Source organism: Leishmania donovani, chromosome 33, assembly GCF_000227135.1.
Source record: "Leishmania donovani BPK282A1 complete genome, chromosome 33".
Classification (NCBI taxonomy): domain Eukaryota; phylum Euglenozoa; class Kinetoplastea; order Trypanosomatida; family Trypanosomatidae; genus Leishmania; species Leishmania donovani.
Window position 1 is genome coordinate 1,082,205 of NC_018260.1, and position 23,536 is coordinate 1,105,740.

The 23,536-nt window shown below is 61.6% G+C and overlaps 7 protein-coding genes across 7 annotated transcripts; all 7 read left to right on the forward strand.

The window, feature by feature from the left end:
* Positions 1 to 231: 231 nt before the first annotated feature.
* Positions 232 to 2,976, forward strand: LDBPK_332800 (hypothetical protein, conserved; the record flags this gene model as incomplete). Its single annotated transcript, XM_003864056.1, has 1 exon — positions 232 to 2,976. The coding sequence occupies one exon, from the start codon at positions 232 to 234 to the stop codon at positions 2,974 to 2,976; it is 2,745 nt and encodes a 914-aa protein (XP_003864104.1).
* An 837-nt stretch (positions 2,977 to 3,813) lies between these two features.
* LDBPK_332810 (hypothetical protein, conserved) lies at positions 3,814 to 7,500 on the forward strand (the record flags this gene model as incomplete). Its single annotated transcript, XM_003864057.1, has 1 exon — positions 3,814 to 7,500. One exon carries the CDS (start codon positions 3,814 to 3,816, stop codon positions 7,498 to 7,500), a length of 3,687 nt encoding a protein of 1,228 aa, XP_003864105.1.
* Positions 7,501 to 9,375: 1,875 nt separating this feature from the next.
* On the forward strand, positions 9,376 to 11,877 carry LDBPK_332820 (hypothetical protein, conserved; the record flags this gene model as incomplete). Its single annotated transcript, XM_003864058.1, has 1 exon — positions 9,376 to 11,877. The coding sequence occupies one exon, from the start codon at positions 9,376 to 9,378 to the stop codon at positions 11,875 to 11,877; it is 2,502 nt and encodes an 833-aa protein (XP_003864106.1).
* A 779-nt stretch (positions 11,878 to 12,656) lies between these two features.
* LDBPK_332830 (DNAJ family-like protein) lies at positions 12,657 to 13,457 on the forward strand (the record flags this gene model as incomplete). The annotated part of the gene is made up of 1 exon (XM_003864059.1): positions 12,657 to 13,457. One exon carries the CDS (start codon positions 12,657 to 12,659, stop codon positions 13,455 to 13,457), a length of 801 nt encoding a protein of 266 aa, XP_003864107.1.
* An 846-nt stretch (positions 13,458 to 14,303) lies between these two features.
* Positions 14,304 to 16,949, forward strand: LDBPK_332840 (minichromosome maintenance (MCM) complex subunit, putative; the record flags this gene model as incomplete). The annotated part of the gene is made up of 1 exon (XM_003864060.1): positions 14,304 to 16,949. One exon carries the CDS (start codon positions 14,304 to 14,306, stop codon positions 16,947 to 16,949), a length of 2,646 nt encoding a protein of 881 aa, XP_003864108.1.
* Positions 16,950 to 18,285: 1,336 nt separating this feature from the next.
* On the forward strand, positions 18,286 to 18,786 carry LDBPK_332850 (hypothetical protein, conserved; the record flags this gene model as incomplete). The annotated part of the gene is made up of 1 exon (XM_003864061.1): positions 18,286 to 18,786. One exon carries the CDS (start codon positions 18,286 to 18,288, stop codon positions 18,784 to 18,786), a length of 501 nt encoding a protein of 166 aa, XP_003864109.1.
* A 1,068-nt stretch (positions 18,787 to 19,854) lies between these two features.
* On the forward strand, positions 19,855 to 21,234 carry LDBPK_332860 (beta-ketoacyl synthase family protein, putative; the record flags this gene model as incomplete). Its single annotated transcript, XM_003864062.1, has 1 exon — positions 19,855 to 21,234. One exon carries the CDS (start codon positions 19,855 to 19,857, stop codon positions 21,232 to 21,234), a length of 1,380 nt encoding a protein of 459 aa, XP_003864110.1.
* Positions 21,235 to 23,536: the final 2,302 nt, after the last annotated feature.

Consider the following 23,536-nt stretch of genomic DNA (forward strand, 5'->3'; position numbering starts at 1 on the left):
TCAGGCGTTGCCGGCGCAGCGCGGCGGTATTTGCGCGCACATCACATCTGTCAGCAGCCGCGACAGGGTAGCGATGGGGCCTCTGCGGCGAAGGGGATGCTGAACCCATACGTGCAGGCGCACATGGAGCGACGGCGTCAGCGACGGCAGCTCGCCGACCTTTCCATCGGCATTCCGCTGAGCGCCGAGTTTCCTCCTGCCCCAGCGAAGGCTGAAGCGACTGCGGTGTCGATGCTTACAAGTGATGCCCGGCTTCCAGCCAGCGTGCGCCCGCACCCGCTCGTCGGCGGGGGCTTCTTTGATGTAGCGCGTGGGCAGCTACGCGTGCAAGGCACGGTGAGGTGCTATATACGGACTCGGGTGCCTCTGACGGCATCCTCGGCAGCGCGTGTGCACCAGCGGTCGCGGCTGCACAGTCTTTTTTCTGCCCCGGATGCTGCCACACCTGGCGCCGGCAGCGGCGCATTCCGCCCCGACGAGGACCTGGGCGAGTCTCAGCACCCCTGGTTGCGGCCGGGGTGGCGCCTCGGTGTCTCTCTTGATATACCGCACATGCAGTGCGACGTAGCAGCAGCGGGCGGCGACGACGTGGATCACCCCCGCCGCAGAAGCGTTCCGGCGCCACGGGGCAAGTCGCTGTCGATGGAGTTCCGTTTACTGTCCCTGTCCCCGCGCGACGGCAGCGATGTGGCATTGTACGAGGTGCACACCCACGGCGACACCACCGCCGACGAGGTGGCCGCGGTGTTCCAGGCAGAGGGCCTGCGCGTGGTGAATGACTACGTGCAAGATGTGCCGTTGGCGGTGGCAGTGGAGGAGGTGGCAGCGCGCATGCGAGCGGCTCCACCTGGCCTGCTGCACGAGCTCCCACTCGGGCTGCAGCACCGCCTTCGCTCGGCGACGGCGGAGGAGCTGGTGGCGCTGCCACTGATGCGAATGCCCCTCGAGGATGCCGATCTCCTTGCTGTGCAGCACATGCTCGTACAGCTGTCTTCACTCTCGCCATCGCTGCCGTTTGCTGACGATGTGGAGCGGCTGCGGCAAGTGGTGCTGACCGCGGCGTCGTCCACAAGCGGCAGAGCACGCCACCCCCTCCAGCGCCTTCTTCTTAGCACTCTCTCGTCGTTGAGGCTGGCAAACGAGGTGGAGCGCCGCGTGTACGAGCAGGTGCTTGCGTTGACCCTCGGCACTGGCGTCGAGTGCGCTGGCGTTGTCTTCCCAGATCCATCGGACGCAGGCAACGTGCACGTCTTGCAGCAGCTCTGGCTCACCTATGAGCAGCAGCGACAGCGACAACCGTCCTTGACCGATGCGGCGCGCGCGGCGCGACAGCATCCGCTTGCCTCTTCGCTACGCTACACCACCCGCAGCGTCCTCGACGATCCCGCTGGGCTAACCCGTGTGCCGCTCCTCCAGGATTTGGCGATGGGCTTCGCGTCAGGGGGCGCTGCGGAGTCTTTGAGTGCGCCTGATTGCAACGGCAACGTTCCTCGCGATCGCGGCGAGTGCAGCTTTTCCCAGGCGGCTGAGCTGCTCAGCGTGCTCTCTTACTCGCAGAATGCAGAGGCAGGGCACAGGTTATCCAGCGACGAGGCGCGCGAGACCGCGGCGTCGGCTCTGACGTGTCTCAATGACGCGGCAAGGCGATGGATGCAGACTGAGGTTCCGTCGCCGTATGCGGCGGCCTTTCAAGAGTGGTGCGCCGCTTCCCTGGCTCCGTCGCGCTGCGCCGATACGGCTGCCCCTGATGCGGGCGTGGCCGTTCTCTTGCCATCGCCTGAGAGCCTGTTACGGCGCTGCGACGGCCCAGGCACATCGAAAGAGCGTGGATCCGACCGTGTCGCGGAAAGCCCTCATTCAAGCGATGGCGGCGGCCACGCAGCAGTGCCACAGCGGGAGACGCTCCTGGAGCACGCCCACCTTCCCGTGCGTGTGTTCCTGCGTGTGGAGGAGCTGGCAGAGCTGCGGTGTGCGTACTGTGGAGGGGTGGGGCACACGTGGCAGCACTGCGTCGCGCGCGTCGCAGAGGCTGTGGCTGTGCTGAAGGATGACGGTCTGGTGGACAAGTCGTTGCCACTCCCCGAGAACACCGCAAGCACTGCTGTTGGATCACCGGTCTCTGAGTCCGCGCCGGCACCTCTGGCGGCCTCGGTGATGGACAGCGAAGGCATCACCTCGGCCGACGACGCCGCGGCTGCACTGGCGGAGCAGGCGAACGCTCTCAGGCGGCATCGTCAGCACCAGCAGCAACATATTGCGAGAATCGGCTGCGATGGTGATGCGTCTGCGTCGCTTTCAGTGTCCTCGGCCCCATTCGCAGTCGACGTCCCGCTCATTGCCGTGCCCAATGCCGCTGCAACGCACCGCTTCAAAGCTGGCCACGCCCTGCGCAGCGAGTCTCGCAAGCCTGCCGTGCACCGCCGCGTCATGCGGTGTGTGTACTGCGGTGGCCGTCATCACGTGACGGCGTGCCCGACACTGCGGGCGCAGGATAGCGAGTCCGAGGCGCGCCGCGCCGACGCTGCTGCGGCCGCTTCACCGGACTCAACCTCTTCGACGTCGTCTCCGAACCGCAGCGGGCCGCCGCTCTTCTGCATCAAGTGTGGACAAACCGGCCACCTCTACACGCGCTGCCGCGGGGTGCCCGTGGGCCTTCACCACGCGACTCACTGTCCCATCTGCCTCCAGCCGCGCACCAGCGCGTCGCATGATCCGAAGCATTGTCCTCGGCGGGTGCCCGTGCCAGAAGGCTACCGACGCGACGGGATACCAGCAGCGGAGGAGTGCAACACTCAACGTAAAGCATCCCCTTGGCATCCATTGAGCCAGCCACAGGCGGGTTCAGAGCACGGTTGTCGTCCAGCGACGGCTGACCGACAGCCGTGGAGGGGCAGTATACATGTTGGCGGGGTGCCTCGCCGCGGCCGACGCCGTACCTCTGTGTTAATAGCCGACAGCTTTGTGGACAGCAAGTGAGACACCTGCACACTTACTGCGTGTCTGTGTCGGTGTGTTTGTGTGTGCGCTTGTGTGTGCTGCATGAAGCGCCCGCTTGCGTTTTTGTTCACAGGTCGAATGCAGAACTGCTACTGCCTGCAGTTGTATCTAGCCAGTGGCGTCAACGTGTAGAGTGCAGAGGGGGTTGGTAGGTTGCCGCAGAGATGCGTCTCGCATGCTCTGCGACCTTCGACTCACACTCATGCTCTCAGTTGGCTGCGGTACTTTTATGGGTTGTTATTGCTGGTGTCGGGGATGCAGCAGCCACTCCCTCCACCCCCGCACTCCCGCACTTCTCCACCTACCACCATCGTCATCGTCTCCTCTGCGTGCAGGTGTTTGAGAGATGGTATGTAGAGTGTGGTGGTGGTGGTGATGGTGGTGGTGGGGGAGGGGGCATTTCGCCCTTGTCAGCACATCGTTGGCGTCGAGGGGTGACGGCAAGGGGTGGTGGCACCCTGCCGTCGTGCTTCGCTGGCAGGGGTAGCGAGATGTCTGCCTCACAGCTGGCCACGCTTCTCCTTCTCCTGCCGCTTCCCTCTCGCTCTCTTGCTCTTTCTCTGTTCATGGGTCGCGTCAACGAAGCGAAAAAAAAAACGAGCGATGTGATTCGAAGAGGCCTCCAAGGAATGTACACACGTTCACACACCCAAGCACATACATCCCGGCATTCTTATCCTCCGTGCCACCACCACTATACTCCTTTGCCTCTGCTCCACCCTCCCCCCCTCACACACACACGCACACACACACACACATATATATATATATGCGTAGCGGCCTGGGGGCGACGTGCCACGCGCAGGCAGTGAAGTCATGTGGAGAGAGTGGACAAGTAAGATCAAAAGCTTTGCCGAGGACATCGCGTCGCCCGACTACGACGACGAGAGGCGCTCTAGCAACGGCAAATGTGAAGATGAAGAGGTGGACGGTAGAGTAGAACACACCCACCACCTGCCCCATGATGAGCGCGGCCATGCGCGTCACAGAGACGACGTGGGCGTGGCACGTGCGACAGCGCATGCCCAGCACAACAGTGGTGTCATCTATGGTGGCGCTGGTAGTGCCTCCGCGCTGGAAACCCCGGCACGGCGCTTGGCCTCGCAGCACAGTGAACTGACGGGGGACCCGCATGCAGGTGCCTGCGGCAGTGTCGACGCTGCCGCATATGCACGGGCGTCCTCGGTTTCGGCAGTAGCGACGCCATCATTTCTCTCACTATCGCCAAGCCCACCTCCCACAGCAGCTGCGGGGACACGTCTTCCCGGTAACGTAGGGCCGCTGACGGCGTCTCAAGAAGCGGCGGCCGTCGCACAGTACAATGGAGGCGCACAGACGCCGGCTGAAAGTCCAGGCGATGACACTGTCGGTGCACACTCCTTCTCATCCTCCGCCAGAGGCGCTCAGGCAGCATCAGCGAGTACAGCAGGGCGCCGTGGTCCACCGCAGGCAAGAACGACTTCCAGTCCTCAGCCGGACACATCCCAGCCTTTGCCGGCACAACTCTCAGCACCGCTCTCATCGCCTTCTGCGGTACCCATCTCATTTGTTCCGCCGGCGAAATCTGCAGGGGCGGTGCTTCCTGCACCTGCGGTCACTGCAGCCCCGCCGACGCCGCCAACGCAACAGCAGCATCTACCAGAGAAAACGCAGATGCTCGCTCAGCGCGTTGCTGCTCTCGAAGCAGAGAAGGCTCACCTGCGAAGTGACATAGGCAAGTATCAAGGCGAAGCACGCGAAAAACACGAGCAAACTGTTCAGTACTACGAAGCGAAGCTGAGGGAGGCCGCAGCGACGGCAGCGGCCACCGCCAGCGCGCCGGATGCGAACGCGCAGCAGCAAGCAGACCCGCTGCGCGCTGCTCTCCAGGTAGCCGCGGACGAGCTGAAGGGAGAGAGGGCACTCAAAACAGCACTCGAGGGGCGCTTCGGCGAACTGCAGCAGGAGGCTGACGAGCTCCGCGCGAGTCTCGCCGCGGCTCAGAAGGAAGTAGCGGCCATGACAGCGGCTTCCACTGCAGCATCAGCACCTTCCGAGACACCCGACACGACCCCGCTACCTGCAGAGAAAGATTGGGGTTGGCGTCATTCCGAAGAGCTGAACAGCCTCAAAAACGCAGTGCACGAGAAGACCACGAAGCTAGCGGCACAGACGGCTCAACTGCAGTCCTCGGAGGCAATTCGCCGTTCCCTGGAAGCTAAGTTGCAGGCGGCTCAGAGGGAAGCGATGGCGAACATCACGGACGATCATGACAAGAGTGCGGATGCCGCGCGCGAAGAGCAGCACCGTCATGCGCACCTTCAAAACGAGGTGGACCGGCTGAAATGCGAGCTGGTGGCGGAGCGTCATCGCTCTGCTATGGCAGAGGCGCTATTTGAGGATGCCCAGCGGAAGAAGGAAGACCACGCCGCGCAGCTCGCACATGAGCAAGCCATTTCGACAAGCGTCGCTGCTACTCTAGAGCCGACGAGGAAGTCGGCCTCTGCTTCCGCCGCCACTGCCGCTGCATCGGCAGCTCACGAAGAAGAGCGGCAGCGACTCGCCGAAAAGCTCGACCACATGCAAGCGGAGCGCGGCGTGCTGCAGCAAGAGGTGAGGCAGCTCACGGAGGCGGCGAGCCAGCTACAGTGCACGCTCGACACCCGGGATCACGAGTACGCGGTGGCACAGGCAGAGTGGACCGAAGCCCAGAAGGCTTTGCTGGAGAAGCGAAGCGTTTTCGAGGCTCAGGTGGCGAAAGACCGGGACGCTTACCAAGAAAAGCTGCATCGATTACAGACGCAGCTGGAAGCGGAGCAGAAGCGTGGCAAGGCGCTGGAGGCTGATAAGCAGGCCGCAGAGCACGCTCGCACTGCCGCCGAGACGCAAGCGGCATCAGCGGAGCAGCGATGTGGTGTCATGCAAGCGGAACTCGCAGCCCTCCAGCAGCAACTCAAGCGCCTCGAAGAGGCTGAGCAGGATCGCCAGCAGCAGGAGCGGCAGCGCATCACTGAGTCGGAGGCAAAGGAAAGTAGCGTCAGCATGTCTTTGGCGGTCCTGACGCAAGTAAAGAAAGAGCTGGAAGGAAAGGTGCAGACGCTGGAGGTGATGATGGATCAACTGCAGCGCATGACAGTTGACACGCTGGTGCGCTTAGGCGTGGATGTGGAGCGCGTGGTAGAGGAAAGCCGTAGATACGGCGGTGGCACAGAGCGGGAGCCTTCGGGCGGCGACGACGGCGAAGAGGGCAACAGGGAAGGCGAGAAAGGTTGGGCAGCAGCGCGCACGGAAGTGCCGCTCCTGCAGCTCTTTTCATTGCTGATGACGGAGTGTCTGCAGCAGCACAGCATCGTGCTGCGGGCAGAGCGGGTGCAGCAGGAGTGGGAGCAGACCTACGAACAGGCCCGTCGAGTCAATGACTCGCTCAACCAGCAGATGGCCGATGCGTGGAGCGTCATTGGGAAGCTGCGCGAGGAGTTGTCTCTGAAGGACGAAGCGGCGCGTCAGATGAAGTCACGCGTGGACAGTGGCGACGCTCGGCTCGTGGAGGTGCAAGAACAGCTGGCCGGCGTCATGCATGAGCTGCAAGCGCTGCGCGAGGAGCGTGCGGGCTGGGCAGCGCGGCTGCAGCAGGCTGAGACTGGCGCAGAGGGACAGGCGAGCACTGTGTCCTCCTTGCAAGAGGAACTGAACACGCTACAGGACATGCTGCAGGCAAAGGAGGAGGAGCTGCAGGCGTCCTTACAAAGCAGCGAAAACCTGCAGCTCGTGCTGGATCGAATCCAGGAGAGCAAACGGCATGAGGTGGAGGCCTTGACGTTGGAGTCTCAGCTCGAGGCAGAGGAGCTCAAGAAGCAGCTGGTAGAGGCGCGGCGAATCAGAGATCAGCATGAGAGCGAGGTGGCAGGTGTGCGCGAAGGCTTTGAGCGGCAGCTCGCATCGAAAGACGCGGAGGTGACAACGATGCACCGCAAGCTCGCGGAGATGCGCAAGGCGCTAGAGAAGACAACGTCGCGGCACATGGAGGGCTCGGAGGCGAGCATTGACAAGCGCGTCGTGTCGCAGCTTCTCGCCAAGTACATGCACGCCTTCCTTGCGCAGCGGAAGGAGGCAGAGGACATGCTGAAGGTGCTCAGCGGTCTCCTTGACTGGGATGAGGCAACGCAGGAATATGTAGGACTGTTGCCTGGGCCAAACAACCCGCAGCCGCCGGACGGACCTGCCACACAGCGAGGCGGTGCTCGTCGGGGCCTGTTCAGATGGCTTCGTAGCGGGGGGGCGGAGTCAAATGAGGCGGGACTGGCGTCCAAGTGGGTCGAGTTTCTGCTAAAGGAAAGCGAGAGCAGCGGAGGCGATGGCCGTGCAAACCGCAGCGACGTTGGTGCCACGGCGTCCACTTCTGCTTTGTCTACCTCGGCCCCCGTCCCGGGCTCGCAACCCATCCCCTCATTGAGCTTCCCATCACCTTCTCCGGCGGTGGAAACGGCGACATCGGAGACTGCTGCAAGCCGCCGATCGATGTGAGAGGATCCGCGCAGTTGCTTTCTCCCACGTCCGTCACCGTTATGGGGGTCTTCGACGGGGGTCCAGTTTGTGCGAACATCTACGAGCGCCTCTCGCCGAGTGCCGGCGTACGTTTCGCGCGTCAGCTCGCTTCGCCTTGGAGCCGAACGCGCTGGATCACATTTCTGTTCTAAGCACGTGGAGTCGTTTTCGCGAAGTACGCGCGCGCGAGCGTTTGTCATGCACATGCACACCGACTCTGTTTTAGCTTCGCTCTTCCTTGGATGCCACCTCACTCCTGGTATCCTTTCCGCTCTTCTGTTCCCGCATGGCGCGGTGGGAGGGGCACCCCCCTCCCCCTCCCGTGCGCGGTGTCGCACGGTCCAGCGCACTCCCACCCTCTTATGAGGATGGGCCATGCAGCCCCCCACCCCCACCCACCCACTTCCGGTGGCGACGCGCTTAAGCACCGACGACGTGGGAAGATCAGAGCGGTGTATCGTTACGGGTGTGCCGGCGGTCAGGTCCTAGATTGGCGCTGCGTTGGAGCGACCCGCGGCAGTGAACGCGTCTGTGCCATCCGTGCGTTGGGCAAGCTGTCAGCCTAAACTCGACTTCATCAAACCCGCCGCTTGCACTGCCTACAGAGTGGAGGAAAACCTGGGTGCCACCCCGAGGGGGATGCACCGGATGGCGGCCGGCATAGTCGGCGCGGCTGTGAGGCGACCCGCGAGGCGTGTGGGTGCGCAGAGTGTGTGGCGCGGGCCGTAATCAGATGGCCGAGTCGGCGCATTTGCGGTAGCGCGCGTGCCTACGACAGGCTCCGGGTGGTAGTCGTGGTGGGTCGAGTGGCGTTCGGCTCATGCTTTGGAAACGAATGCAAACGTCGGGCAGCCAACAGCGAATAAAAAGTTCCTCTTCTTGGATCGGCCTCATAAGCTTGTTTCTTTTCTTCTTCGCTAGCAAGTCCTTGCTGTGGTGTTGCACTGGCTCTGCTCATTGTGTCTGTGTGTATGTGTTGTTTGTATGCATGCCCGTGCATGTTTTTGGTTGTCTGTGTGTGTGCGGTCGGCCGCGCATCTCTTTCTTGGTTCTCGCACTCTCATACCAGCAAGTACACAAAGAAAGAAGCCGCAATGCCGAAAAACGGCCAAGAGGCGATCTGCACAACCAGTGCTCTACTCTCTTCTCTTCTCTCCCCCCGCCTCGGTGCATGTGAGGCGTAGAGGATGTCCGTGCCGAAGGGAGTATTGCCGCTGGTCTGGGGGTACCTGTTCTCTGTTGGGTTATGTCTCTCTCTCTCCATTCTTTCGTCTGGATTCTCTACGATGCCCACCCATATCGGGACAAACTCTCACCAAGCTGCGTGTATGCGCCTCTGCGTCTGTATATACGTGTTGCTTCCGCAGTGACGGCGGTGTGTACTCCACCACGGCGAAGCAGCGCAAAAGCCAAAAAAAAAAGAGACAGAGTCGGCGCTGAGGACGTAGACGCTCTCGCCTACGGGTACTTGGCATCAGCGACAAGGAAAGGCAACACAAGACATTCTCGGTTGCGCGCGGTTCAGCGCTTGACGCCGGCGCTCTCAGACGTACACACACACACACACATACACATACACGGTGCTAGCAGGGAGGGGAGGGGTGTAGATCAGTGGTGCTATAGTTTCTTGTAAATACGCTCTGCGCCGCACCCGTGCAAGACAGCGGTGCGGGTTTGCGCGCGCGTGCTCTGCGGGCGTATCGCGACTTCATCACCTCGCGTTTGTCTTCTCAGAGGCGAAGGGGAATGGGGGCGGGCGGGTGATCGTCCATCCTTGTCTTCCTCATTCACGTTCTACGCCGTGTTTGTTACTCTTTTTCTTTTTTTTTTCGTGTAATCGACCTTAGAACGCGAATGTCCACCTATGAGTGGGTGATCGAGCAGGAGAGCCCTGACGGCGTGACTACACGTGTCGTGTTCGACTTCGCCGATGTCAATACCGACAGCCACGGAAATGGCGGCCGCTCGAACATGTCTTCGTCGTCCTACCACCTGCAGCACCGCCGCGATGGACGCGGGCGAGGCTTGAGCGGCGGCACACCGTCGGCCGCCGGTGTCTTTGCTTTCAAGGAAGTCGCTCGCTCTGAGGAAGGCAGCAGTCTGCGCAGCAGTAAGCACAGTAGCTGCAGCCGCTCGCGCCGTCGACGTCAGCACCACCTCGGCACCTCCGGCAAGGGCGGCAGAGAAAGCGTCATCGGCACGATGGTAGGGCCGGGCGGCTCCGCGTACACATCGACGTCTGTGCGGCAGCGCTACCAGCGCATGCTGTTTGGCGGTGTTCTTGGTGGGAGAGCGGCGACTGTTGCTGGTGTCTCGCGAACCACAACGGCCACGCCGGACGCCTCCGCCTCCGTGTTTGCTTCAGGACTTGCGTCGTCTTATCGGATCGACCCAAGCGCCGGCCTCAATGGCGACACCCACTCTTTCAGTTCCAGCCCGCTTCGCGGCACCACCGCTGGTGGCCAGCCACCCAGCACCCTATTTATGTCCGCCTGCGGTGCAGAAATGGTGGACGAGGACGAGAATCAATGCAGCAGCGGCTGCCTGGGCCGGCGGAACCGCTGCAGCACAAGGAGGGGTAGCAGCAGTCACGACGGAGGCATGTCGAGCGTGGCGTGCGCTAGCGCTGCCTGTGACCGGAATGCTGCAGCACCACAGCACGCGGCTTGTGGCATGCGCACCGCCGGTGACACCCCTCGGCGGTCCTCTGTGCTGACTGCAGCCGCCACGACGGCAGCTACCGCGCCGCCTTCGTCTTGTCGTCACCGCCGCGTTGCGGCACACGAGGATAGCGACGATGACGACCTCACGAGCGACACTGGCATAATCAATGGGGACGGCTCGTATTACGTGCTGCGCGACGTGTGGGCGGCACGGGCCACGTGCCCTCGCACCATCACAACAGCTCGCGCGGCCGACTTCCCTGCGTTTCCGCCACTGCACCCCATCAGCGTGGAAAAGGAAGAGGAGCCAGCGAAGACGCTGACTGAGTGCTGTGGTCACCCCGCCGGTGGCACCGATGCCCGCGATGTGCTCAGTCGTATTGCAGATGCCAAGGCCACGCAGCGGGCGCCGGTCTCCCTCGCACCAAGCCAGGAGAACATCCGTCAACAGGCCAAAGCAGATGCAGCGGAGGAGCACCGGCGGTACAACAAGATGCTGCTCAAGAAAGAGCGCCAGTGGCGACGCGATCGAGGGTGGCAGCCAACGGGGTCAAGTGGGGACGGCACGGTCAGCTGTAGGACGCACGGCTGGTACGCGGGCGAAAGCAGCCGAGGTCTCCGTGATGGCGCGTCTGCCGGTACCGGTCGGCGCGGTCGTCGAGAGCGCGCCGTGGCCGTGCGAGGCAGATTGGACGCCTACGAGCCTAGAAGTAGCAGCACCACCGACACTAATGAAGATGACGCGGACGACGAGAGCTGCGACACCTCGTCTCTCTCCTCATTGGAGTGTCTGAGCACCTCGAGCGATGGCTTCGACGTGCGCGAGCTGCGGGCGGACTCGGCCTTCGCAGCTACCGTGCGGTCTCTGGCGAGCCGAGCAGAGCGGGAGCGCAAGAAGATGGAGGCGCGGGAAGAGCAGATGCTCTGGAGTGAGGCTGCGCAAAACAAGGCGACGTCAATCGCGCAACGATCGCCGCTGCACTCACCAGCTACCCTCCGTGGCTTGATGTCTTCAGCAGACGGCGCTGCCGCCACGACGCCAGCGTTGCCGCCATCATTGGCCACCGTACTGCGTCGTGGAGACGCCGTGTCTGCTGGCGGGTCAATCAGAAATGGCGTCGGGAGTGGCAACGCTGGTCGCAGCGGCGCTGTCTCGTCGTTCTTTATTTCACCAATTCACCAGTCTGTGGCAGCAGAGTCGGCGGCATGGACGGCGGGTACGGGGTTCGAGTTTCTGGGGCAAGGTGGCCTTGGCGGCAACGACACCACGTCATCGTCCTCGTTGCCCACCTCACGGCCGGCGCCGTGGCAGCGCCGTAGCAGCGCCTCCACACCTGCAGGGGCCACCATGAGTCGACGTCGCGAGCGGTCAGAAGACAACGAAGACGGTTACGCGGAGGAGCTCAAAGAGTCGTGCGACGGGGTTGCATCATCTTCCGCGACGCACGCGATCGCTGCTGATGCTCAAGCCAGCGCCCACCGTGCTCGCAAGAAGCGTAAGCGAGGCGATCGCGCTCGGCAGTCCGTCGTCGGCGAGTGTGGCGGCAGCCGCGCGTTGCGCCCCGTCGCCGCCCCGTCGAACGGCCCTCCGCTGGAGATCTTGCCGTGCAGCAAGATGGATATGCGGGAAGACCTCCTCGAGTCGTTTCTGATGGAGGCGATGCTGGACGAGGACGACTTTGCGCTTTACTAATGCAGCGCTCGCGGGGTCGGAGGGTGGGATAGAGGGGGCCGTGCGGCTCGGCGGTGACGGCGGCATTACCGCAGAGTCTTGCGCCTTGGACCTCCTCTGCACCCAAGTGCGTGAGTGTGTGTGTGTGTGTGTGGGCGTGCTTCTCCTTCAGTGCTGCGTTGCACGTTTCTTGGTTACATCTTTTTCCGCGTGTGGACAACGGATTCGATTTGGAGGAAGTCACGAGAGGCTGACCAAGAACTAAACCACCGGCAAAGGCAATGGCGTGCAGCGATGGAAAAGACAGTGCCTGTGTAACGGCGGTGCATGCACCTATTTTGTGTGTATTTGTGTGCGTGTGTGTGTGTGCACGGGAGAGTAAGGGAGGGGAGGTGCTCGGACGGCCTCGAGAAAAGGCGGACTCGCTCCCCCCGCCTTCCTTTTCCCTTTCCTCGCCTCTTCTCGCCTTCTGCGCGGAGCACGAAGAGGAGACGGGTGGACTCACGACGATGGAGTCAATCAGGAAGACTTCCGCTGCTCGTGCTCCTTTCTGCCTTTACATACACACAAACGCACAACTCTCTCTTTCTCGCTTCTCGATAATGTCGCGCGCGGTGCACCGTCTCCGTCCTCTGCTTGTTTGTTATGCGGCAACGGAGCGCGCGCATGCATGCATGCCCATGAAGTACACACTGTGGCTTGATTGTCAGGTCTGCAGGGAGGTGTTCATTGCAGCTCGTGCATGCTTACATCTAATGAGTGGAAGAACTATCCCCCTTCCCCCCTCAAAATAGAAGAATATGAGCTCCGCTAATGCCACATCTTCCACAGAGTCCGGGGATGGTGACAGAGTGCAACAGCGGCAGCGGCAGCAGCTGAGTGCTGGTGCTGGCCAGTCACCACACATCACGAAGGAGAACATCGATTCGTTCAACTACTTCCAGCTATTCGGTCTGGCTACTCCGACCGCTACCTCGGCGGCTGCCTCCACAGGAGGTAGCGGTGGTGGTAGTGATGCCGCCATCCCTGACATCGACGTGGCGGCGGTGCGCCGTGTGTACCGCCGTCTGAGCCTGCGCTTCCACCCGGACAAGGACGACTCTGAAGAGGCGCGCCACGCTTTCGAGGTGGTACATACGGCACTCGAGACGATTATCGACCCGACGAAGCTTGCTGCCTATCTTAAAACTCTCGTTGAAGGCAGTGGTGCTGGCGGCAGTCGCGTCCCCGGTGAGGAGGCGCGCCAGCGTCAACGAGCGCATCAGGCTCATGTCGAGGCCCAGTGGGCAGCCACGATGCTTGTGCAGCGGGCGCAGGAACGTCTGGCAAAGGAGGCGGCGGCGCGGCAGGCTGCCCAGGAGCGGGAGGAGGCAACGCAAAGACTTCTGTCCGAGCTGACGAGTTCGTTGAACACACCGTTTCAGTTGATGGAGGCGGAGCTGGTCCGCGACTGGGACGTGGATGAGGAAATGGTGGCAATAAAAACCAAGGAGGTGACGAAGGTGCTGCGCCAACTGGAGTCGGCCGACGGTGCGTGGGCGTCTTACCTAATGCACGAAGGAGCGTCGCGCAAGCGAAACCGCGAGGACACGGCACGGTGATATACCTGATGCAGCCTTGCGCTGCCGTTCTACATCTCTCTCCCGTTCTCGTATTCCTCCAAGCACTTGGCGCTGAAAGCAGCACGGACGCATCTGTGTGCCGTGAACTGCTGCTAAGCATGAGATCGCCATCGTCTCTCTCTGTGTGGTTTTGTGGGCGAGTATGGCGACTCATCCGCTTAAACGAGCTTCTATCTCGCGCTGCTACTCAACCTCCCACCCCCACAGACACATACACCTCCTCTTGTGAAAGCATGGGTTGTGGCCAGTCTGCGCTAACCGGTGGAGCGCGCCTGTGCTTCATCATTGGGAATGTATTGCATGCCGCACTATCCTTCGTTTTTGCTTTATTTTTTTTTTTTCGTGTCCCCCCCCTCTCCTTTTCTCTTGCCGTCCTCGAGCGGCGCGGCCCCAACTACCTATACAACCACACACACTCACACACGCACACGTGATCAAAGGAGCGGCAGTCGCACCGCGCGCACTCGCGTCCAACGCAGCGGGAGGGAATAAACGAAGGCGACGCCCTTCAGCGGCCAGCGCACTGCGAGTGTGTCCTGCTTGCGCGCTGAGCTGCGTTGAACTCGGCCACTGGACTTGCAGGAGGTGCTCATCATCTGCGTTTGACCGCAGCCCTGCGTGGACGCGCCTGCGGCGAAGAAGCCTCCTTCACCACCCACCGTTGCACCTCACCGCCTGCTTTTTGCACCCTCCGCTTGCAGGCCGCGTCTTCTGATCCACGCACGATCACACTCATACACGCATAGATCGCAGCAACAACCCTTCCTTCCACCCTGCGGCACCACCCGCGCATCTTCGCAAGCAGCGCAGCAGCGGCGTTTCACCATGCTCACCAATCGCACTCTGACGGAGGAGCAGACGATTATTCGGCGGCACTTCACCGACTTCTTCGAGAGTGAGCGCTATGAAGAGAAGTACCATGCACGCATCCAGGCGATGATCGTTGCTGGCAAGGCGCGGCTGCTGCTAGACATTGGCGACTTCCTCGACTATGTCCCCATCAGCGCCGGCGGAGATGGTGGCGACGGCGCCGGCACTGGTGGGGCTGGCAGCGAGCTGGGACTGTCGCTGGGTGCCAACATTATCCGCCAGCCAAGCAAGTATATTCCTCTTTTGGAGTTAGCTCTTCATGATGTCGTACTTCGGCAGCAGCCCGAGTACCTAAAAGTCGACTACCGCTCTCGCGCCGTGCACGCCGGCTTCGAGGGCCCCGTTGGTCGCGTTCTGTCGCCACGCGAGCTCTACGCGCGTCACCTGAACACTATGGTCGCGCTAGAGGGCATCGTGACGCGGCAGTCGACGAACCGGCCGCGCGTTCTCGAGACGGTGCACTACTGCGTCGAGACGAACAAGTTCACAAAGAAGGAGTTCCGAGATCAGCTGACGCCGATGATCGACAGCTCGCATCTGCCTACGGTGAACGTGATGCCCAAGACGGACATTGAGGGCCACGCCCTGCGCACAGAGCTTGGCTTGTGCACCTTCATGGACTCGCAGTGTGCGGTGCTGCAGGAGGCACCGGAGCGCGCACCGACCGGGCAGTTGCCCCGCAACGTCGAAGTGCGCTTTGATGACGACCTCGTCGACGCTGTGAAGCCGGGCGATCGCGTACTGCTTGTCGGTGTGTACATGCCATACACGACGTCGGACAGCAAGAGCTTCCAGTCCATCGTGCTGGTGAACCACGTCGTGCCGACGCAGGCCTTCACCTTCCTCTCCCGCCCCATCCCATCCGTGGAGGATCGGCTCACTCGCTTTGCGCAAAGGTGTGCCGAGCAGCTGGGCCCCGGTGGCGTACTGGAGACACTCTCCAAGGCAGTTGCCCCTACCATCTACGGCATGACCGCTGCGAAGCAGGCCATCTTACTGATGATGGTTGGCGGTGTGGAGCGCAAGTCGCACAACTCGCACGTGCGTGGTGACATCAACGTCCTCCTCGTTGGTGAGCCGTCGACAGCCAAGTCGCAGCTGCTACGCTTTGTCCTCGGCATCGCACCGCTCGCCCTGAGTACGACCGGCAAGGGCTCCTCCGGTGTCGGGCTGACGGCGGCCGTGGCGACGGACAGCTACACGGGCGAGCGGTCGCTGAGCGCTGGGGCGATGGTGCTGGCGGACCGCGGCATCCTCTGCATTGACGAGTTCGATAAGATGGGCTCGCAAGACCGGGTAGCGATGCATGAAGCGATGGAGCAGCAGACGGTCACGATCGCCAAGGCTGGCATTCACGCATCGCTGAATGCCCGGTGCAGCGTGTTGGCGGCAGCGAACCCCATTTACGGCTTCTACAGCGTGCAGCACCGCTTGGCATTCAACGTCGGCCTGCCCGAGTCTCTGCTCTCCCGTTTCGACTTGACCTTCATCATTTTAGATCAGCATGCTTCGGACTACAACCGTCGCATTGGCTATCACATTCTGCGCAACCACATGACCGCGGAGGCCGTCAGGTACGACGAAGTCGACTCACGGACGGTGGTTGACAGCGTCGAGGCCGGCAGCGGACGTGAAAGCAGCGGAGCCGAGCTGGACGGCCGTGATGGGCGTCGGGGTGGTCGGGGCGTAGACGGCGAGGATGGTGGCAGCGGTGAAAGCCGTCTTGACTTGCGCATGACGACGAACAGCACCGGTGAGTCGATTGTCAGCATCGACTTTTTGCGAACCTTTCTGCAGATGGCAAAGCGCGGGTCGCCGCTGCTGACCGAGGTGTCGCGCGATCTCGTGTGCCAGCACTACGTGCAGCTGCGCGCGGAGCAGCAGGATGGCGGGCGCGACGGTTTTTTCATCACCCCGCGTACGCTTGACGCAATTGTGCGTCTGTGCACTGCGCACGCCAAGCTTCGCCTCTCGCCGACGGTGGAGGAGTCGGACGTGACGGCGGCGATGGCTCTCCTGCGGGCCTCCGTGAACGCCGCGACGACGGCGACGCAGCAGCGCAAGGATGACAATCAACTTTCGCTCTCGGAGGCGGCCGCCGGTGTTGCTGGAGCGGCACTGGCGCCTGGTCAGAAGCGTCCAAACGCCGCCATGGAGGTGGTGGGGGCACAGAACCGCGCGAGCAAGGCAGGCGCCTACCTCAGCAGCGGCACCGAGGAGTACGTCGCCGACAAGGCGTCAGGCAGGAGCTCGCATCAACGTCTGCGCACCGAAAGCGCCCTCGTCGGCGACAGCGGTCGTGCTAGCGGCGAAGCGGCGGCAGCTGTCTCAGATGCGGCACCTGCAGTCACTACTGGCATCTTCAGTAACGCCGCAGTTGCTGCAGTCGACATCAATCTCAGTCGGCGCGTGATCGAAGCGCTGAAGCAACTGCAGCGCGAGCAACGAGATGGCGTGTCACTGGATGAGCTACATGAGCGCCTAGGTGGGCACACGATCTCGGCAGAGTCGCTGAAGCTCTCCGTGATGCAGCTGCAAGGGGACGCCTTCATCTTTGAGAGTACCGAAGACGGCGGCAGCAACACGATCCAGTTCATTTAAGCTGTGCGGTGAGGTGGGGGGGGGGGCGGGGCAGGGGGTGATGAAAGACGCACCTCCTCACGTTTAGCAATGCCCTCACTTTTTCTCTTTCCTGGTGGTGTAATCGCGTGCATTGTCAGCGCGCGTGCGCTCCGCCTCTCTCTCTTCCTTTTTCCTGTGCATCGATAATGATAGGGACGATGAATGAGTTGAGATTTCGAGTGGCTGTGCCGCCTCTCTCGTTCTTACCCACACACGCACACACAGATATAAATCTATGTAGATCTATTTGTCTGCCTGGTTATCACCAATAGACGCGCAACTCCCGCCTGGAGCTGTTGCTGCGCACGCTGTTGTTGGCATTCTATTCCCTTTGCATGTGTCCTGCGGAAATGCTGATATGTTCGTCTCTCACGTTCTCTCTTTTTTTTTCGCGCGTGTGTGCGTGCGTGTCGAGGCGGCGGAAGGGCTTAGCGTGGGGGGGGGGAGACGGATGGGGGGGGGGAACCCCCTGCCCAGTGAGACGCAGGCCGTGGCACTAGCTTCTTTGTCGTTGTTGTTTCTGTGTCGAGGAACCGCCAGGACTGTGAAAACGGCTCGCATCACTGTTGTCCCCAAGTCGGCCTTAGCCCACGCCCCTTCCCCTGCCCTCGCACCGTTGCACTCGACGACGAGAGAGTGAGAGAGGTAGGAGGGCGTTGTTGCCTCAATGCGTGTCGGTGTATCAGTGTGAGTGTGTAGTCGTTATCTTTTCCCTTTTCTTCGACAACATCTCTCGCTACGCAGGAAGTTGTGACTCCGACGGAAACGAATGGGCCAACCGCGTACGGCGAGAAGACCGGCAGCACGCGAAGTGATCGAGATTAGAAATGGATGCGTCAGCGAGGTCGAGCGGACACCGTCGTCAGATGCGGTCCCTCACTCTCTCCCCCAAACCACCCGAAAGAGCGGCGAGGCAAGAGACAGGGGCGAGGGAGAGAGGACCCTCCCTTTTGGACTCTCTCCCGCTTCCCAATAGCTTGCCTTGCCGACCCTGTGCATTGTGGCGCTAGTATAGACTGTGCTTTACTCCGTAAGCACGGTTGTGCGCTTGCATGTGTGTGCGCCACAGCGCACCTTAGCGGGTGTTTGCGTGCTCCATGCTCGCAGCACGGACGGGTGCGCTTGAAACGCCTTGCAGACTCACTCTCCATTTACGCTCTCTGGTTGAAAACTGCTTTCTTCGGTTCGTCTCCACATTTTTTTTTTGACGGTCATCTTTCTACCACCTCTACTCCTTCATTGTCTGCCGCCGTGCCTGAAGGCGTGTGGGTGCATATTTGTGCGGTGAGGGTAGAGGCGAAGATCAACTAGAGCCATGCTGCGTGGTGGGCTTCAGACATCACCGCGGCTGATGGCTCGGGGCATCGCAGGGCCACAGGTCCTCGGTGCTGAGGTGCCATCCTTTCGCAGCTTTCCGTACCGGGCCCAGGACACGCTGTACTTGTACCGACACTTTCTCCAGCTTATTTACCACCACTACGGGCCTGAAGAGCGCAAGGACTTGCTTTTTCGGCTGCGCAATGAGTTCTCCAGCAAGCGGCACCTGCGAGGCCCTCGTGCCGTCTCGGCGGCGCTGAAGCGTGGGGAGGGGATGCTTGCACTGCAGCGCCAACTCCTTCAATCGCGCGAGGTACGCCGGGGAACGTCACGCGATGGTGGAGCGCAGAGTGTCGACACACTGTGGGATCAGTTCCAGATGGTTTCCGGGAATGTGTTGCCTGGACTCCGCAACTATGAAAAATCGCTCCCCGTCTCGAGCGGGAGCTACGTTACACAGGCGAGCACGAACAACGTGTACTCGCGGCGCCGACGATGATGGCGGGGAGGCATTGATAGCTTGAGAAAAACGCACGAATCCGACACGCGCACGCACACCGTCGAAGATTTCGTGCTTCTGAGGGTTTAGGTGGAGGGGAGCGGGAGGGGGGGGGCGGCTGCGTTCAGACTGCCGAGAAGTGCCGCGCGTGGTCAACTATGGTGCGCAGAGAAAGAGCAGCGGCGAAGAATGCGACGGGCAGCTGCCACTCGCAGAGCGATTCTCCCGCCTTCCTCATCCCCTTGCGGCCTCGACCTCTCCTTCGATACCCGGCTAACAGATTGCGCGTGTGCTTGTTGTACCGGCGTAACTTCCCTCCTCTCGGCGAGCACATACGCATTTTAGCGCTAGCATAGCCCTCACCGGTACAGCTAACCTTTTTGATGCTCACTCCTCCGAGCCATCCCCCACCCACCCACCCACCCGCCAAATCACTTCTCCTCCCTCAGGTATACTGCACATGAGCTGAACAAGGTGCTGCAAAGATAGGTGGCCACAGTGCCAGACTTAAGCATCGGTTATACCAGAAGAACAACCCTCGCAGCAGCGCCGGCTTCCCCTTGTTCTCCCATCGGGCACACGGATGCATGCATGTATGTGTCTTCTGCTGACTCGATGAAACTTATCTCGCTTGCTTGCGTGTGCGCGTGTGAGTCTGTGCCCGTCCTGTGGAAGTGGTGATGGAGGAGTGGCTGATGGACAAAGGCAGCTACGCCGGCACCAACCCCTCTGCCATGTCGGCTGATGCGTGCCCCTGCTCCACCACAGCCACTCTCTCCTCCCGTGCGCCCAGGATCCTCTCCGTGCACGGCGCGACGCCCTACCGCGTCCCACCTCTGTATTGCTCTCTTCCTCTGTCATTCTCGCCCCCCTTCCTCTCTCACTTTCTGGACTTCCGGGTCGCCCGCTCTGTACGCGCTTTCAAGCCGAGACATACACACACGTAGCCATCTTATCTGTGACTCCACCGCATACGGTCCTTCCGCGACAGCTGCACGCGGACAAAGCATGGGCTTCGGCGCTCTTCCGACCCGCACTCCACGCCGTGTCGTGGTGACCGGTATTGGCATGGTCACGCCCCTCGGCGTCACCGCGGTGGACACGTGGGCTGCTGTGTGCCGTGGTCAATCCGGCTGTCGGCCGCTGATTGAGGCTCCGTACTTTTTGCCCGGTTTCCTCGAAAACGACAAGATGCTGTCTCCGCAGCAGAAGGCAGCGGCGCTGGAGAAGCTTGTCGCCGCCTTGCCGTGCAAGGTGGCTGCTTTCGTTCAGCCGCCAGCCGAGGTCGGGTTGGCGGCTGGCAAGGTGGACAAAGCAGTGCCTGCGGCCGATCCGTTCGCGCCCACCGCCCACGAACCGCGGGCGCTTCGCTTATGCGCGCGTGCGGTCGAGGAAGCGCTCGCCGACGCTGCGCTCCAACTCTCCGAGGCCGTGCAGGATCGCTGCGGTGTCAACATCGGCATGGGCATCCCCTCTCTTGCCGACGTGACGGACGTCTCCGCCTACCTGACGGGCGACGCCATTGCCACCGATGCGGGTCATGTGCACTACAGCAAGGTCCCTCCAATGTTTTTGCCGAAAATCTTGGGCAACATGGCAGCCGGCAACACGGCCATCCGCCACAAACTGCGCGGTCCCATCGGCAGCAGCGTGGCGGCGTGTGCAACAGGGGCGCACTGCATTGGTGAGGCGGCCTTGTGGATCCGTGAAGGCCGCGCGGACGTTATGGTGTGTGGCGCAGCGGAGGCCTGCATCACGCCGGTTTCCGTGGCCGGTTTTACAAGGATGCGGGCACTGTGCACGCGGTTCAATGACACCCCATCGTCTGCCTCGCGGCCGTTCGACATTACTCGCGCCGGCTTTGTGATGGGAGAAGGCGCAGGTGTGTTGATCCTCGAAGCGCTCGAGCACGCCGTGGCGCGGGCGGCGCCGCGCGTGTACGCCGAGCTGCGCGGCTTTGGCATATCGTGCGATGCACACCATGTGGCGGTGCCGCACCCCGAAGGGCTTGGTGCCCGCCGCTGCGTGGAGCAAGCCTTGGCGGAGGGAGGGGATGTCCCTGCCTCGGCCGTCGGCTACGTTAACGCGCACGCGACGGGCACCATCGGTGATGAGGTGGAGCTGATGGCGATCCAGCAAGCATTGCGACCTTCGACGGCACCATCCTCTCCGGCGCTGCACGTGAGCAGCGCCAAAGGAGGGCTGGGTCACCTACTCGGTGCTGCTGGCAGCGTCGAGGCCGCGCTGACGGTCTTGGCGTTGCACGAGCAGCGCGCGCCGCCGACGGCGAACTTGACGACGTCGTGTCTCACGAGAGAGCAGCAGGAGTGCGGCTTGGTGTGTATCCAAGGCAGCACCGCGCAGCCAATGCAGAGCTGCGAGGCGGTAATATCGACAAGCTTTGGCTTCGGCGGAATCAACACGGCCTTGCTCTTCACGCGCATGTAGCTCCGGGAGAGACAGATAGGCACACTGAGGGCGAGGAAGGGAAGAGGAGATGCGCAGCTGACGCGCATGCGCGGACTGCTCGTGCCGTATGGTACCGTCAGTGCACCCTCGCCTCTGCCCTTTCCTTTTGTGCTGCCTTCTTCAGTGCGCCGCGCTGTGTCGCTGTGTGGTTCGCTCACCGCCTTCCCCACTTTTCTTCGCAGAGATAACCAAGAGCGCATGGGCCGTTGAAAAACACCATTCTTGCATCGAAGCGGCTTCTCATCGTCCCCGTCTTCCTCACTCGACCCCGCCTCGGATCGGCAGCAGCACAGGCTGCCCAACAGTCGCGCGCCATGCGCTAGGAACGTTTGGGCGTGCTTGCAGGTGTGTGGATGAGTTTGCGCGCACATGTGCGGCAGTGAACTGCAGCCGTCGACCCTAGCCCTTACACGTACACATCTGCACGCATGCGCGCACGCAAGCAAATGAGTAAGCCGGGGCAGCGGCACAGGGCGGCACAGCCCGAGTTTTCCCCGCCAGCCGCGGGGGGGGGGAGAGACTGAAAGACACGGATTGTTGCTGCTCGCGTAGATGCCTCTGGTCGCGCGCATTTTTTTCTCTGGCCGATCTTGGAGCGCTTTTGCCGCTCTTCTCACCTCGCATCTCTTCGGCAATGAAACCCTTTGAAGTCCCTAATTGGAATCCGTGGGTATGGGCGTGTGTGTGTGTGTCTGTGTATGCTTCGGTGCCTGCTGTTGTGCGGATTGGCAGCCCCTGCTGCTTCTGGAAGCGGTGAGGAGAAGCGGAATTTCGCCGCTGCGTCCTCTTCATCTTTTCCGTTTACTCTGAATCTCCACATCCGTGCCCGCACTGCATCCTGTTAGACTTCACAGCCTATCATTGCTCGGCAGAGCGAGAGGGACGGGCGAAACAGGAGCGTCGAGCTGCACACCGATCTGCCCCACAGCGCATGTGTGCGAAGCATGCGGCATATCCCCACCATCCGACCGAGTGGGCGGAGGAGGCACAGGCGCCGAGGGCATGGCGAGCGCGCCCCGAACGGCACCACCGAGTCATCCTGTGTCCACCGTGGAGAGGCACGACATCTTTCTATGGGATGCGGCGGCATGACGCGGCTGAGAGATACGCAGGGCACGCAGGCAGGAGGGGCTGCGGCGCAGGGTCTCCGGGGGCCCTGGCCTGCGGCTGGTCGGCCCCCTCCCTGAGCTTATCCGGCATGCACCTGGGCCACCCCCTGCTACCCGCACGACAGACGCCACGACCTCCACCCCCCCCCTCCCCCTCCTTCAGCAGGACCCTGGCCGCGGCCCCGCCTGCGCCAAGGCGTGCGGTGCAGCCATGTCCGTGTAGGCGCGTCTACCGCGCAGCACGTACCCCGGGAATAGGCGATGAAGGACAGGGAGCGCCCGGCAGGCGCATGACCTGATTCGACGGCGGACGGCGCGCCCCCTAGAGAACCAGGACGTCGCCGCTAATGCGGCACAGGCAGGCGAGCTGTGGTTGTGTAGGCATCTCTGTGTTGACGTGTTCCGGCTAGAAAGCCAGGCTGCAAAGAAAAAGAAACGAAAGCGTCGCATCGCCTTCTCGTCCCGTGTTACTCTCTGTCCCTCTTGTGCTGGGAAAGGTAAAGAGAGTGCGTGCGCCTGAGAAACGCGCGCACACATGTAAAAAGCATGGCTCCGTCGCTTGCTCTTGTGCGCTGCTTGTTTGCAGTGGCGTGCACTCTAGTCATGCGAGACCACCGCACACTCCCCCTCTCAGCGGTGTGCGAGATGACCACCACTCTGCTGTTTGTCCTTTCCCTTGCTCTCGCCCGTGCCTTTTGTGCCTTCGCCCATCGGCTGGTCTCCCTTTCTCGTTTTACATCGCCCACAACTGCACTTGCGTTCATTTTTTTTGTTTTCGCGTGTGTGCGCGCGCTGATTCGCACGTATGCGCATGCGCATGCTTGTGGTTTACTTTGCTCACCTTCCTCGAACATGCATGCCCAAACCCAACTGCGTGAATGCGCACCGCTTCTTCCGAACACACGCATATATATATATATATATATGGCTCTAATCCCCCCCGTCGTGGTGTTCCACGCCCAAAATCAATAACCACCGAACATAAGGTAAGCACGCATCATCATCAATCCCCGGAGACGAAGCACTTCTTTTTTTATTGATTTTGTTTTTCGTTTTGGTTTTAGATTTGTTGGCTTTATTTTTCAAATTCTCTTTTTCCTTTCCTCTCTTGCGCTTTTCTGCCTCCAGTTGGATGCCTTTGTGTTCTCTCTCCTTTCCCCTGTGTCTTCCCC